At 38.2% G+C, this 17,023-nt stretch overlaps 3 protein-coding genes across 3 annotated transcripts; 1 reads left to right on the top strand and 2 right to left on the bottom strand.

Moving 5' to 3' along the window:
- Window positions 1-56: 56 nt before the first annotated feature.
- Window positions 57-2,679, bottom strand: LOC123213201 (pentatricopeptide repeat-containing protein At1g62260, mitochondrial). The gene has a single exon (XM_044632586.1). The coding sequence runs from the start codon at window positions 2,675-2,677 to the stop codon at window positions 668-670; it is 2,010 nt and encodes a 669-aa protein (XP_044488521.1). The 5' UTR covers window positions 2,678-2,679; the 3' UTR covers window positions 57-667.
- A 261-nt stretch (window positions 2,680-2,940) lies between these two features.
- On the top strand, window positions 2,941-4,413 carry LOC123213203 (pentatricopeptide repeat-containing protein At2g17033). Its single transcript, XM_044632587.1, has 2 exons — window positions 2,941-3,242; window positions 3,326-4,413. The coding sequence occupies exons 1-2, from the start codon at window positions 2,955-2,957 to the stop codon at window positions 4,385-4,387; spliced, it is 1,350 nt and encodes a 449-aa protein (XP_044488522.1). The 5' UTR covers window positions 2,941-2,954; the 3' UTR covers window positions 4,388-4,413.
- Window positions 4,414-4,540: 127 nt separating this feature from the next.
- On the bottom strand, window positions 4,541-16,631 carry LOC123213200 (serine/threonine-protein kinase ATR). Its single transcript, XM_044632585.1, has 15 exons — window positions 16,392-16,631; window positions 16,139-16,283; window positions 15,384-15,496; window positions 14,797-15,131; window positions 14,528-14,652; window positions 14,132-14,276; window positions 13,446-14,024; window positions 13,297-13,372; window positions 12,582-12,894; window positions 10,994-12,244; window positions 7,206-10,605; window positions 6,521-7,090; window positions 5,416-6,039; window positions 4,893-5,087; window positions 4,541-4,755 (listed from the first exon to the last, which is right to left on the bottom strand). Exons 1-15 carry the CDS (start codon window positions 16,555-16,557, stop codon window positions 4,588-4,590), a joined length of 8,205 nt encoding a protein of 2,734 aa, XP_044488520.1. The 5' UTR covers window positions 16,558-16,631; the 3' UTR covers window positions 4,541-4,587.
- Window positions 16,632-17,023: the final 392 nt, after the last annotated feature.

The raw sequence follows: 17,023 nt of genomic DNA on the forward strand, positions 1-17,023 counted from the left end.
TTGTCTTTTATCTTTATTGTGATTCACAGTGTTTCGGAAGATGACAACTTCAAAAAGACAAACATCACGTTCATTTTGCAAAATCCAAGGTTGAAGCTTGAGCACGTTCATCAGTATGCGAAACTAGATCAAAATAAAAAATTCAATTTTGAATCAACATTCCCACCTGGTTACTGATGATTCGATTAAACCCAGTTGCTATACATTCAAGGTTGCATTACCATTGTAGCTGAAAACCTGGTTGAATGAGGCTTAAACACCAAAGCTAAATCCAGAGAACCAGCAAGGGGAGAGTCTGGTAGTAAAAACCAACTATTCATGGTTTTAGTATTTTCTGAATCGAAATTTATACTCTTGCTTCAAGCTAGAAGGGGGATGGGTTACCTCCAGTACCTGAAAAAGGTTATTTGTTGCTTACACTTCTGCGGATCTTGTTGAATATTGCTGCAGAAATCTCTACAATTGTAATGAACTTGTAACTGAAATTTATTTCCCCTTGACTAGTTCTTCGCCTATTCAAGTGTTGCAGGAAGTAAATGCTGCTTCAAAGCGCGATGAAACTGAGCCGAACACTAGAGATGATCTTGCCCATAATTACTTAAAAAATGGAAGAATATTATTTTCAGAGCAGCAAACAATCGGTGCATTAGCCGAATCACTCCAAGTGTTACAAGAAATGAGAGGAATCTACCCAACTAGACCCTGCTGGCTTCTTAATATTATTATTTGCCATTACCATTCTCAATTTTGTTGCATCATCCCAACGTCCAACATCTGCATACATACTATACAGAAGCACATATGGGGCTGAACTTTCTGGTTCAAGTTCCATCCATGCCTCAGCTGCAACTCGGGCCAACTCTACATTGTTATGCACCCGACATGCACCCAGCAAAGCACCCCACACAGTTTTATCTGGCTCAAATGGCATGTTTTTTATCAAATCCATGGCCTCCTCCAGATGCCCATGCCTACCCACTATGTCCACAAGGGACGCAAAGTGCTCAATTCTTGGTTCAATACCATATTCACTGATCATTGATTTAAAATGCCTGCGGCCTTCTTCTACTAGTCCTGCATGAGCACAAGCACTCAATACTGAAATAAATGTTATACATGTAGGCCAAACTTTGGAACTTTTCATCAAGCCGAAAAGTTCTAAAGCCTCCGTTGCAAAACCATGGGATGCATATCCTCCTATCATTGCATTCCACGAGATTACACTTTTCTGCTGCTTCATCTCATCAAAAACACCGCGTGCCTCAGTTATTGCTCCACATCTTGAATACATGGTAATGAGGGCATTGTTTATTGGCACATCTGGAATAACTGTTTTAGTGACTAGCTGGTGAATCTGCATTCCCAGGGGCAGGTCCACAATTTGAGTAGACACGCTGAGAACTGAAGATAAAGTATGCCGATCAGGTTTTTCTCCTTCAACTTGCATCTGGCTGAAAAGGATAATTGCTCCTTTATAGTCCTCGTTTCTGTCACATCCCGCTATCATTGAATTCCATGAGACCAGACTTTTTTGTGGCATCCTCTCAAATAAATCACGGGCAAGCTCTAAATTACCCATCTGAGCATACCCTGATATCATTGTATTCCATGAATGAGTGTCAGGATTCGGCATTTCACCGAAGAGATTTGAGGCCTCTTCCATATTTGACACATGAACATACCCACTAAGCATAGTATTCCATGAAAAATTGTCTCTTTCCACCATCTGATCAAAGATCTCCCTTGCAGAAATAACATCTCCCGCCTTCACATAACACATAATCATTGAATTCCACGACACAATATTCCTCCTAAACCTATCCTTTCCTTCTTCTCTGTGCTCACTACAAACTGGTATTTGATCAAAAAGCTCTCGAGCTTCAACAACCCTTCCTCTCCGACCATACCCGGCAATCAAAGTATTATAAGCATGCACTAAATCCTCTCTATCATCATACTTATTCCCAAATCGAACTAAAACTTTTCCTGCTTCATTTAATTCACCATTCTGAATAAGACCGGCCACAAGTGCACTTAAAGAAGCACAGTCCCGTTCTGGCATTTTCTCAAAAAACTCAATAGCGCGAGCCACATCACCATTCTGCAAAAACCCCGAAATCATAGCATTCCACGCCACAACATTCCTCTCAGGCATTTCATTAAAAACCCTCAACGCTGCTTCCATCATACCATTCTTCGCATACCCACTAATCATTGTATTATATGAAACATAGTCTCTTTCAGGCATTTTATCAAACAAGAATCTGGCCTCCTCCAAAAACCCACTTCCACGACACGAAATATGCCCCGAAATCATTATATTCCACGAAACAACGTCTCTTTGAGGCATTGCATCGAACAGTTGTCTTGCTTTAGCCATTTCTCTGAATTTTACGTATCCATTGATCATCATATTCCACGTTACAGCGTTTCTTTGTACTGTTTTATCAAACACGGCTCTTGCTTCGCTCAGACGGTTCATTCTTATCAAATGGGAGATCTTGTTGTTCGGAGAGTAAAAGTCCAGCTTCGGCTTCGTATTCGTCTTGAAGGCAAAGTTGCGAGACCGTGAAGCTGCGTTCTGGGTAATCCATGATCCCAGTAAATGACGACACAGATAGCTCCGAGCTAAAGCTCTTCTTCTGCTGGTCAAAACAGTCGGGTTTAACCTCTGCATGGTTTCAGTGGAACCCCAAGCTAGTAGCTGAGCTTATCGGTTGTTGGATAAACGATGACAGCTTGAAGGGACGGAGACGTGCAAATTTGAAACGGATTCCATTTTGAAGTTTAGAGAGCGGGAGCTGGTTGCTTTATATGGTGATTTGTTTGATGTGGCTGTTTATTAAGTTAAACGAATTAATAATGAACATTTAAAGTTTTTTAATACGAAAAAAACTTTATCTGCTTATTTGAAATAAATACATCTGAGACTGTATGTGAAGCAAGATTAAGTGATGGGTAGTCTCCACCCCCGCATTACGCCGCCGTGGAACCACTGCGCCCGGCGGCTTCACAACCCAGAGCTACAACGACCCTTATGCCAGTTCCCAGCCGCAAGTTTAAGCAAGCAAGGCCAGCGGTTCCTCACTTCTCTGGCGGTCTCACGAGACTCCAAAACGGCCAACCATTTGATAAGCAAATTTGTCGCAACGTCTCCTCGGTTTATAGCTCTCAACGCCCTCTCTCACCTCCTCTCTCCTCACTCTACCCATCCCCGCCACCTCTCTTCTCTGGCTTTACCTGTAAGTCATAGTTTGCTTTCTGAATTTAAAAGAATGAACTATTTTATTACACCATCAAAATTACTTCTTCTTTTTCCCTGTAGTTGTACTTGAGAATAACTGAAGAGCCATGGTTTAAGTGGAATCCGAAGCTAGTCGCTGAGCTCATGGCGTCGCTAGTTAAACAGGGAAAGCATGAAGAGACTGAGGCTTTAATGTCTGAAACCGTTGCAAAGTTGGAGTTTCGAGAGCGAGAACTGGTTGTTTTTTATGGGAATTTGATCGATTCTTACTGTAAACATGATTTGAAAGGTGGGTTTGATGAAATTTGTGGTCGTTTGGATGGGCTTTTAAGGGATACTTCCTCTGTTTATGTAAAGCGCCATGGTTATAAGTCGATGGTTAGTGGTTTATGTGAAATGGGTAAGCCCCGTGCAGCTGAGAATCGGGTTGGAGAGATGAGAGTAGGAGGACTCGAGCCAACCGGGTTTGAGTTTAGGTGTCTTGTTTATGGGTATGGGAGATTAGGGTTGTTTGAGGAAATGGATAGAAGTTTAAAGCAAATGGAGAGTGAAGGGTTTGAAGTTGATACAGTTTCTTCGAATATGATTCTTTCTTCTTATGGAGCTCACAATGAGCTTTCGAGAATGGTTTTATGGCTAAAGAAGATGAAGGATTTGAGCATTCCGTTCTCAATAAGAACTTACAATTCTGTGTTGAATGCATGTTCCACAATCATGTCACTTCTGCAAGACTTCAATGAATTCCCAGTTTCAATAGCAGAGTTGATGGGGGCTTTGAACGGGGATGAGGTGTTGTTGGTTAAAGAGTTGGTTGCATCATCTGTTTTGAATGAGGTGATGGAATGGAATTCGAGAGAACTAAAGCTGGATTTGCATGGGATGCACTTGGGTTCAGCCTACTTGATAATGTTGCAGTGGATGGAGGAGATGAGATTCAGGTTTACTGATGCAGATTATGCCATTCCGGCAGAGGTGACTCTGGTTTGTGGATCAGGGAAGCATAGCAGTGTTAGAGGGGTATCCCCAGTGAAAGCTATGGTTAAAAAGATGGTAATCCGAACAAATTTTCCACTGAGAATTGATAGGAATAATATTGGTTGTTTTGTTGGCAAAGGGCATGTTGTTAAAAACTGGTTATGTTGATCAAGAAATAATATTGCTGTTAAGAATTTTGTCTCAGAAAAGCATTCATTTATATATTGGAAAAATCCTTACGGGGTAGGTAAAGAACTCGTTTTCTCTACATGTCTAGGCTTCAAGCTATATCAAAAATTTGTACAACAGAAACAAGAAGGATGAACAATGACACAGAATAACTTACCCAAAAAATCTGTCATTAGCTCTCAAAACCATGGCATCCACCATATATACATCTTGCCAAGATTTGTGTGTGAAACGGCTTCAGCAATTAATCGCCGTGCCTGGCCTTCTACACCTAAAGGTAAAGATGGTGCTGCCCCAACCCCAACCACCACTCCTTGCAACCTTGCCTGAATACTATTGATGGCTCGCTGCAAATATATAGATAATACATGCTTAAATAAGAACTGCGAATACAAGTTGCTGCTGATGGTACAATTTTAAATCATTAGAATCATAAAGCATTACTTTGTTACAAGAACAAAGGAGAACAGCGAATACAACATACCTGTGCACGTGGGTTCTGAACTTCTACCCCACTGGATTTGTGAATTTTAGTCCACTCAACGAGAGGATCATGAATGAATGTTTCAAGAACACTCATTAAAGTCTCCCTGTGAGTTCGTAGCACTTGAAGTGTAATTTCACAAGAGTTCAGGAAGATGCCCTCATAACCAGTGATCCCCAAGCCATCAATCATGTTCTATATGTTACATCAGATAGGATCAGTTTTTCCAGTAGGCAACTGAATTACTTATTTACATGGTAAGAGTTAACTAATAAGTTCAGGAAAGCACTGCATTAGAAGCGAATCTTTTTCATGTTTGCTACATGATTATTTTACTTAACCAAAAAGTTACTAATAATACATTTATCACCAAGGATTCTAGAAATATCCTGCACGTAATGATACTAGGATCATATTTAATAGGTCTTGTTCTCACTGAAAAGTGGGAAAACTTGAGGATTTCTAAAAATTCAAGAATACTGATTGAAACCATAGTTTAAATATGGATATGTTCTCTTCATACCTGGGTCAACCTGAAAGGCACCAGCTCAGGCTTCTCCAACTCCAAACCTTTATCAAACAGGCAACTGAAATCAACATGAACGCAGTCACCTGTTGTAGAGTCAAAGAGAATGTTTTCCCCGTGTCGATCACCCAGCCCTACGATATGTCCAACCATGGACCAAACTGCCGTAGTGTGTGCATAGGCAACTCGAGCCCGAAACCAAGCAGCAGGCTCAGAAAAAGTAGTCAAGAACCATTTGTGAAATACCGGGGGAAACATGGAAAGGATCTTTGTCTTCAACATCTCATCTTCTGGCATTTTACCTTGGCATTGATCATAGATCCGTTTAATTTGGGGATTTGTTTTCTGCCTATCAAATTTGCCACAGGATATATAAATGTCCTGGAGTATATGCCGCAGGCCACGAGTATGAGGTACCCATTCCACCATACCACAGTCCTCAGTTAGAGGAATTACTGCAAAGGTACGAATATAAAGCTTCCTTCGACGACTTTCTGGATATTTTGATAACAAACGGTTTATCATTGCAGTGAACTCCATCATACGAGCATCTTTCCTAAGATCATCCTTTGGTTTGCAAAGGAATGGGCGTTCAGTGCCATCACTGCCCAAAAGAACAATCTGAAAACACAAAAGTAAATGAATGAATAAATAAATTTAAAAAATTATAGCACATGGTCAAAAGATAAGGTGTGCAAACTGTCTAGGTAGCTAATAGAACATTTTATAAATAATATGGCAGAGGGATGAATCCTACGTGGTATGGTCTATACAGATTATCACCAAAATCAACACAATTTATGACTTATAACTACCCAATTTCAAATGCTTATCAAAATCAAAATGCAAATCATTAGGTCCAGGATGTCCTTAAAAAGGGTTTGGTTAATTCACTATTTTATGCAAGCAAGGAAACTTTTTTAGTAGCAATGCAATGCCTTCTCAATAACATCAAGTGCTTTCCCTGGGAAAATGTTGTGGTATGATGTGAATGTGAACCACTAAGAAACAAAGCCAAAAGTTTATTGGGAAATGAATTCAGAAAGATACGTCAAAAAGCATTTTCAGTTAAATTTATAAGATCAATATCCTGGAGTGTTACCTTTTTAGGTCGCTGAAGAGATGAAAGAATTTCAGCCTCATCAGCTATTCCTGATATTGTAGGAAGATCAGAGGTAGAAAAGATATTAGAGGAAAGTGATTCATCGAGATTAACTTTGTATGTTGGTAGACTAACAGAAAGGGATAGTTGAGTAGGCATAATTATCCCCAACGGCATCATCCTTTTCAAGGCACTGAATTCTGTTGAGATATTAATTGTCTTTGCTTTTGACTGCCCTGTGTGAAAGCACAATTTGATCAAATGATCAATCAGGCAAGCAAACTGATCAAACAAATTGTTTCCACTATTTCCTTGGCTAAATCCCTTCCGTGCAGCTTGTATGATTTCTGCAGCTGCCTCCCTTCTAGAAGGAACTGTGGATTTTGAAACTGCTGCCATAATCCATAAGGCTTGTTGTGGGTACTGCCGAAGAACCAAGGTGATGATGTGTTTAACCAACCGAACAACTTCTTCATTCTGGTGGCAAATTCTGGAAACTAACTGAGGCAACACTGTTAACCATTGGTTTGGAGGCAAATCCTTGCAACAGCCCCTCATAATACTCATTAACTGTAAAATACAACAAGAAAGAGAACCATATTAATGTATTGATGAAAAATGAAGAGATTTCACTGGTAAGGAAAACAGAATAAAGCTCATCTCATCTTATAAATTTAAAAAATACCTTCATATGGACACTTTTCAAATCTTTATTAGAGGACCAGCCATTTCTTTGATAAATACTCCCAAAGTCAAACCATAAGGTTAACAACCTTGGAAGAGCTTGGAACAGATTTTTGTGGCCTCTATGGAGTCCCTTTGCATAGAATAACAGAACGTCAGGTAGGTAAGACCACCAATGCTTCTCAATGTCTGTGTTCACAGAAGTAAACACAGCAGAATTTGATGGCACCATCCTGGGGCCTAGCTCGGTATTCTCTTCTTGACGTTTCCTAGCATCAACAAGCACATCATCACAATACTTGGCCATGTAAAAGTATCCTTTTTCCCATGTGGGTTGCAGTTCCCTCACCCTGGAATAAAGACTAATTACATCTTCCTTCTGCTTCTGCCCAGTGTAATGAATCCACCGAGAATAAAGGAGAAGGGTCTTTGCGATATCTCTTTTCTCATTCAAAGTTTGATTATCACAAAGTAAAGGAGGTGGGTTTGATGGAACAAGTGAAAGGCTTGTAATGGATGATATTGCAGCAGAGCCAACAACTTCAACAGGCATGTTGAGGAGATACTTTTGCAACTCATCGATGGCTCCATCAGATCGTTTAAACCTCCAAAGAAGCTTGGACTTTTCCATGTGAACATTAGGTGCACCAGAAGCTTGAGCTTCTAGAATTGCTCGATTTGCAATCTCATAATGACCAGCCAAGCGGCAGAGCTTTGCATATTGAAGCCAACAATTTCCAACTTGAGGTCCAAGACCACTAGCACCAAATACCATTCTCCGAAAAGCCAACAGTGGCTCTCTAGCCCAAAGTGAAGGTTGAGTAAACCTGAGTCGGTTTTCCCAATTATCAATTACATTTGAGAATTTCATATCACCTAGATGAAAAGATTTCTCCAAGAATGAGTCATTTACAAGTAAAGCATGGAACTCTTCTATCTCCCTTAGTAGATGAAGCTTTACAATAAAAGGATAAGCCCGTGTATAAGAATCCATGCCTGCAGCAGCCAATGGAGCAATTAGAGCTTGTTTAGATAGTGCAATTTTTTCAGCAACTGAGAAATGATCTTTCTTCATCATTGCCTGAAGAATCTTTGCTACATCCATGTCAAAGGTAGCATTACTCTCAGAACTACTACAAAGTAAACCTTCTTCATCAGCCCCACTAACATACTCATTCATCAAATCCCATCTTCCAAGCCTCCATGCTGCCTGCACACCTTGCATGCACCATGTTTTATTGTATTTTGGTATCCTAGAAATCAGACCATCAACAATAGTGACCATGGCTTGAAGATGGCACATGTTAAGTAAACAATTAAGGACATCTGAATGCCTCTGAACAGAAGTTGGATCCATCTGCAAGGCTTGTTCACAAGAAGTCAAGACTTCGGCCCAGTTTCCTGCTTTTTTGTTTATTAAGAGCATATCTTGTGAACTTAATAATTTACGTAAACGCGCCAATCCAGATAGACCATCAGACTCATCAAGACAGCTATATATTTCCATTAGAAAAGAAACATCTTCATCCTCAAAGGTGCCACTCTTTTCAGCTGCAGGGTTGAAGGAACCTGACTTTCTGCGCACATGAGATTCAAAATACATTAAAGACCTTTCATAAGCCTGACACCTGAAGGAAGCCTTGGCAAGGGTTACCTTTGGAATCACATTTAAAAGTTCTGAAACATATTTACATTGAACAAGGAGTTGATCCTGATTGGCCAAATAAGTTGGGGTTGGATCCTTTGACTTGGATGCTTGGGGCCTAGAAGTGGCCGATCGTAATGACCGTGAAAGAGCTAATTCTTGTTCAACATCATCCACCCATTGCCCAAGATTATCAAGAAGAGTGAAGATAGCTTGAATGCAAACTTCACTTTGCCCACCACTGATTCCATGAACTGCAGCTCCACTATTCTCACATGCCGCAGCATCAAGAACAGATAAGATTTCTAGTGTAATCCCTTCACGTGCCTCCTCAGTGCCATGACAGACAGCATTAAGAACTAAATATGGCAGGAGATATATTGCAGTTTGCATATCATGGCGCACTATGCCTCGACATGCATTAAAGATGCTAGCACGGGATCCAGTTGCATGCACAGTCAGTTTTTTAGTCCAAAAAAATATCCATCTTCTGAATGACATAGAAGGACGATAAATTGGACCAGTAGATGCAGAATCAGACACATTTGGAAGTTGAAATCTAGAGGTTAAACAAGGGGCTAATATCTCTTTCACATAATTAGAGAACCGATCCCACAATCTTTGACCCCTTACATTCATCTCATAAATATTATCAGAACTTCTATTGCAAGATGTGGCCCTTTTCAAAGATTCTTTATCCTTCAACACTTGAGACATGGAAGCAGCACTATTCTCATCCAATGATGCTTCACAACCCGCAATTTTTAAGAGCTCTTGTATAGCCAATGCAGCTGAATCCTGAATGATGGTATCAGGTGCAGCTCTGAAAGCCCTAACCAGATGCTTGTGAATCAACTCAAAAATAAGGTCATCATCTGAACATTCAATTTTAAAGCGTTGGCATGGAAAACCCTTTACTTTGGCAGGGTCAACGGCTCCCAATGCTCCAAGGCAATCAACACATATCAACTTTAGCCGCTGACCCACTGTAGTCCTTGATTCTTCTGCACATCCTCTAAGTAAAGAAGTGATCAGAGAGCTCAAAACATCCATCTCTGAACCTGTTTCACCATTGATTAAAGCAGTAACATTCTCATTTCTTATTTTCAACAACTTACTCAACTCACATGCTACCATGTACCTCACATTCAAGTTCTCATGATTCAGACCATCAACAACATCACGTAATTGATCCTTCAAAGTCATTGACCCGCGTGCTTCTTGTATGGCTCTATTCACTTCTGTAAGAGCAGGAATACTAGGCAACAAAGGGAACTCATGAATATGCTGCCTCAAGATAGCCTTGTTCTTTAACACAAGCTCTTCTAATATTTTAACCACTTGATTCAAAATTATAGAGGGATTATCTTTATCTCTCTCCAAGAATGGAATAAGAGCAGCAAAAACTTGAGAAATAACATGCTTCATGCTAGATTGAGATACTGTTGCCAATTGCTCAATAAAAAAATGCAAGACAGATAGACCCTCACACTGAAGTGATTCTTTACCAATGGCATGCAAAAGAAGAACAAGTACTTTTGGAAGATATGTATTAAGGTGTGAACCCATCATTTTTATCAGCATCTCAATACGTTTTAAAGCTTGTTTCTGCAGTGAAAAATCCTCTGCATGAAGCATTTTCCTGTCAATACTATTGAGAAGACCAACAAAATGATGCCTCAGAAAGCCTGGAAGATCTTCAGAACCAGTCAGAACTACAGCAACTTTCCTTATCATCTGTGGTACTCTGGCTAACCTGTAAATCAAAGTCATTTATACTTAGCAGGAAAACCAATATTTTCTCCATCTATAGCTATATAATCCCAGTTGAACATACTCATAATTCAAACAGTAGCCAGAGGCTAGTCAATGATTAAACAAATTATACAAATGAAGTGCCTACCTCAAGTAAAGACATAACAAACTCATCTAAGTAAAGAAGAAATTTCAAAAAACCTAAGAGAAAACAGATAAAAATAATACCAGCCACTGCACACCCAAAAGCTTCAAAGAAAAAACAATACAATTTTACAGAGGTTTTACCTTCTAGCGATAGAGTAAAAGTTTCAGATATGTCAAAGAAGGATCTAATTAGCATTTAATTAACTTCATTTACATTCTTCTTAACAGGAGTAGAGCTCTACCTTTTGCTTATCTCATCAGAATCACCACCATCAAGAAAACAAATAAGTTCATCCAAAAGTGCAGGTAATGCAGCTGCAAAGATTTCTTGGTTGTCAGACCCAGTCTGTCTGCGGTAAAACTCCAAAGCTGAGAGTAATCCACGGTCATCTGCTTGATGGAGAGCATATGCAAGCACTCTTGGTAGCCAATTCACTATCAATGGCACCATATCAGTGTTCAAACACTTGGCCAACTCATATAAGATGCCAACCGCTTCATCACTATCCTGCTGAGACACCACAAGCTTTGGAAGAACTACAGGAATCATTTTCTTGAGAAGTTCTTCAGTTTCAAAACCAAAAACAGCCTCTGCAAACTCTCTGACCATTTTTGGACGGCTTGCAAGCTTCACACATAGGTAATTAAACAGCTCATTACGAACAAGAACTGCTTTTGAAATTAGTCGTTCAAATCCTCCTTTCACATGAAAGTAGCAAGATTTGTGTATTAACCTTGATGCACTCATCCTCACCGTTGTGTGAGAATTGTCAAGCTGTTCAAGCAACAATATTAGAGAAAGAAAGTAAAGTTGGCTGTGAATATCAACAGCCATCATAACTTCAGCTATAGATTCCAAAAGAGTCTCAAAGATCTGGGGATCATCAGCTGCTGTCAAGGCATTTTTTATTATATCCAAAAACTGGCATTCCTTACTTGATGCATCTTCATCCAAAAATAAACAACTCAAAACAGTGTCCTCAAGGAAGGAACTAATCTGAAGGCAGAAGGCTTCTCTTATAGCCTTCTTTCTGTTAAGGAGCAGAAATCTGATGCATTTAATCCATTTAGATCTTGTTTTAAGCAGAACATCTCTAGTCCCATGAACAAGTATCCGTCGAATAACTCTCACACAGGCAAGTTGAACCTCTTCTGAAGACTGGTCATAAAGAAGATCAAAATATAAAGACAGAAGATTAATGTAATCACAACTGAAGGCAATGTCCTTGCTCTGCATATCAGAAAGATTCATGATTCTCGAAGTTAGGTCATGATTGCGCTCAGATTTTATGTCACACTTAGAACACCAGAAACCTTGTAGTAAATAGCCAGCTGTCTGATTCAGTTTCTCATCTTCGATGCTAAAAAATAATTTGCAAGTGTTTTTATCCAAACCCTCAACACAACTACAAGATCCATAAAGGCATGATAAAAACCCAAGAGATAAAGAAAATATTTTCTTAACTTTTTCATGCTCATCTTTCCCCAAAACCCTGCAAACATGGCGCCAAAATGCCAATGATCATGCAGCATAAATAATGTATTGTAGATATCCTAAAAGTATTAGTAATTTATACATTTAGAAACAAGCATTTTCCCATCCACTTGCCCAGCCACATCCCTCACACAAAGAAATCATTCCCATTAACAAACACACACATAGACAAACTACAGTTTTTGCTGATATCAAAAGAAATAAATAATATTCTAGTAATAAAAAAATACAACAGATTTATTCATTGTTCTGAATGAAAACTTTGAAATTGGAAAATTCAAGCAGAAATGCAAACTAATGATAAAGCAAAGGGAAAAAATCCAATATTCACTTACTCCAGCCTCTTGAAGATATGTGGTAATACATTAAGACCAGACCACAAGACTACCACTGGTAAACAAATGATAGCTTCAATTCTTACTTCCTCAGATTCATCACAACAAGCCAAGTCCAAGATTTCAAAATCACTTTCAGTAGTGAAACTGTGGCCAAGTTTGGAGAAAACTCGAACAGCAGTACATTTTGTTTTCCAAGGAGGGTGAGGTTCTGAAACCACAATAGGCTGTGTCCATGGAAGCTTTAGCACCATGTTTAGAAGATCCCCACCATCAACTTTATTTTTGAAAAGCTCAGTCTCAATGAAGGGGCCTGATCAATGATAGAATGAACGTAAGTCACAGATTATAATAAAATATAACCTAGCCTCAAAGACCAAACTCCTGCGAAGAACTATAGGTCAAGACACTAATTTTATGTGAACACATAAAAAAGGAATGCAGTCGTACGAAACATAGTCAGAGAGTATCAAGCTGTCGCAAACCAGGACTTCAATTTGAGTGTAAATGAGGCATTTACTTGCAGAAAATTGAGCAAAAACTGTGTCTTTCACAAATTCAACAATAAATAGCAAAAGGATTTCCATACCTTCTTCCTTTGAAAAGAAAACTTTGAGAACTATCAATAAATAACCAATTTTCTTAGCAAAACTATTAGTATATGTATAAAGTAGTATAGTATTGCTATCCAAGAAGATTAGATTTGTTGCCTTACTTTGTGAAAGCAAGATGTGGTGAATTCCTTCCAAGTAGATAGAAATATCAAGTGTAATCAGACTTCCCTGCTTTGCCTAGAACAAGATAAATCTAAATTAGTATTCAAACTAAACAAGTCGAATGAGAAATTTACAAGTTCTGGCATACCTGCTCATTTATCCAGGGAATCCATGCAGTCATCTGGTGGAAGATGCAAAGTGATATATCGTTCTGAGGATATATAGAGAAAGCAATGCAAAGCATGCTAAGAGCAGTTAATGCAACATCTGGGCTCAGAGCACTTGGTTTGATAGAGGGAGACTCCAAACATTCAACAAATGAAAAGAGTGACGCACACATATAATCTGCATATTCTTCTTCTCCTTCACAATTAAAGATATTAGTAGGCTGATGCTCCACCATCACTTTATCATCAGAAACAATATGCTCCCCATCTATTTTTTGGCGTTTGACCTTGAAAGCATTTACGCTGCAGACAAGCCTTTTTTCTCCAACTTTCCAGTTTTCAGTTGAATTATCACCTGATGTTAATAGATCTAGACTAACATTATTTGCTGTCTTCTCTCCAACACGATCAGGACCAAGAACAGAGAGAGCTACTTGAAAGCAATTAATCAATGGAAAGCAAGGTTCTGATGAACAAAGAGTATGTACAAGAGATTCAGGCCTCCAGACATGCGGAGGGCAAGCTTTAGCAATCCGTGTGTATACACTGCACAAAGCAACCTGAAAACAAAAGTTCAAATGCAAAGTTCAAGCTAGCTTGAAGATTACATGAGTGTCAGAGAAAAATGTTTAAGCTACCTAAACAAGAAGTGAGATATTCAAATTACCCTGAGCTCCTGGCTTTTGGTTCGAGACAGTGACTGAGGAAAAATATTTACTAAAGCACTAGCTGTCAACTTTACAACAGCATCAGGACAACTAGAGTGCAGTGCTGCCAGGCAAGCACCTATGGAGGAATCATAATCCACATTCCTGAAAAGTAAACCTTGGCTTAGAGTTCTATGGATATAAGTAAGAGGATGGGTACTTAATGCCTCTCCAAAAAAAATATCACATTGACTAGAATTAGGTGAGTGATCAAACAATCAATAGAACAAGTGCCCTGTACAAGTTATTCATTCAGAACTTTTTCCAACTTAGTAATTTTGGTGCTAAACTGTGTAAGTGTACTACAAGATATCTACCACTAGATAGGGATAAGTTCTATGCATTTGAGCATGTACCTGAATACAGGAAGTCCCTCCTTGTCCTCACTCAATATGGTGGCTATTGACAAGATTAAATTCTCATGAGGGATGATGTCATAACATATAACCGATATCATGATGCGCACAAAGTCAAAACATGCCTTCCAAAAAATTGTAATTGTCAGACAATTGTGAGAAAAGGTAAATCATATAAAAGTGCCCAAAAAAGCAAGAGTTCATTCCAAATGTCTATATACTGGACAAATAAGTTAAAATTTACAACTTTGAGTCACTCTGTTACCCACCATTTGCAGATCAGCATCTCCATAACATAAGAGAGAACATGCAGCTGATACAAATGATAGATTGATCAGACCTTCTAGATACAAAGTTCCTTCAGTTAAGCATTTGCTAAGAAGCTTAATAATCCAAGCAGCAAAAGATTGCCACCTCCTTTTACCCAAGAGGTTGATTAAGATACCAGGGCCATCAATTGGTTTATTACTAGCTGGGAGATCACATAGGGAAATTGGATCACTGGAAACTCCACAAAATGACTCAAGAAAGCACTTTAAAGTCAACTTGGTGGATTCAGTAATGCTTGAACCATCAGTATCCAGTGATGCAATATACGAAATATCTTTACAAAAACAAAGACATATTTGATGGTTAGAATTCTTGTATATTTCTATAATGCACAAGAGATATGTCAATAAAAGTGAAAAGACAACAAAGACATTGCAGTAAGGGGAGTTTTCTTGTTTTTTTGACAATAATCAAAATTAACTAACAGTACTAGAAATATAACAGAGAGTTATAAGATTAGCAATTGTATACTAGAAGGTTATCACACTAGCAGTTGGTGGAGTAATTTCTACATTTATTATCTTACCTTCAATTGCCAGCATGGCATCAACAAAAAGAAGACGATATGCATCTCTTGCTCCAGTACGAAGCAAGGATAGCAGTGATGCAACTGTTTCAAAAATCACTCCATGCTGAAACCTTAAAAAAACGAAAAACAAAAAAATCAAGCTGCAGTATTGTTAAGATATAAAATTGACATGCAAACATAGAGGTAAAAGAGTCAAACTTAACATCATTAGAGAAATAAAATAAGGCTATTTTTATACTCAAGACTGCATCCACCTTTAAAATCCAATTCCCCTGTATTTAAAATCATAATAACACAAAAAAATTCACCAGAAACACTTCAATTCCCAGTTAGACAGGGACATCATATAATTTACAATTGTTGGAGACAGCACTTATACAAACAGCAAAAACATTTACTATGTAGCAGTTCAATTAATTTGAAAAGTGAAGATATCACACCTAAAAGGACATCAGCCCATCAACATTAAAGCCATGTAAACTTAAAAAACTCACACAATAACATTTTCATTAGAGTTTGAAACAGGCTAAATCAGATAATATATCACTGACCACCACAATACAAAATTGACGTACTTTCTTTTGTTTAAGTAATAAACACTTTTATAGTTAGTCAACATACAAGATTCAATTTTTCTCTTTCTCTTATCCTCAATTCCATCAAATGAGTGACAAATAAAATATGAGAAATTTACAATACAAAAAAATCTTAAAAAACACACCAAAAACTGAAAATCGCATGACTTCACTTACCGAAATGCAGGTTCAGCAAAGAAAGGAAGTATTCGACCAATGACAGGTAAAACAGCAGCAGCTTTACCGTGGAAAAAAACTCCGGGAAAATTTCTAGCTGTATGAGAAACGAGCTTCAATACAGCAACCACCTCTCTCTCATTGGCTGAAACACATTTACAAATCAAGAACACACAGAAATTAACATTAATTAATCAGATAGTTTTAATCAAAAAGAAAAGTAATAAACGAGTATGTCGGGTTGAAAAAGTACAAGAAGGAGAGGGAACGACGTAGGCGTGGAGAAGATTGGGGAGAACAGCGCGAAATCTGGATTCTAAAGCGTCGTCGTTTTGGTTACAAGTGCTTGATTGAGTTGATGAAGATGCTGCTATGCGTTCTCGAAGCTCGTGCACTAGACTCGAAAGATTGTTCGCCATTCCTGTTCACCCTTTCCCCTCTCCCTCCCAATTTCAAAGTGCTTTAATTTTGCTTCACCGTGGCTCTTACTTCACTATCCATTTTCCCCATTATATTTTGAAAGATTACCCATTACCCCTTATATTTTCCAAGAGTACTAGTGAGGACTAGAAATAATAACAATAGACCAAATGAGTATTTTTCCACCAAGGTTTGATGAAAAGATATACTCTCATATTTAGGGGGTGTTTGGTTAGAGTAATATTTTATTAGCAAAATTAAATAATTACCTTAAAAATATATTAATTATTAATTGTAAATTACTACTATATTTGATAAATGATAAAAATAGATAGGTATAAATAATCATTATGATTGATTTTAAAATAATTATTCTAAAATATTTATTTATATTATTTGTTATATTAATTAAAAATTAAATTATTTTTATTTTAAAAAACTTAATATATAATTATATAATTATAA

The sequence above is a fragment of the Mangifera indica genome, chromosome 4 (assembly GCF_011075055.1).
Source record: "Mangifera indica cultivar Alphonso chromosome 4, CATAS_Mindica_2.1, whole genome shotgun sequence".
NCBI lineage: Eukaryota > Viridiplantae > Streptophyta > Magnoliopsida > Sapindales > Anacardiaceae > Mangifera > Mangifera indica.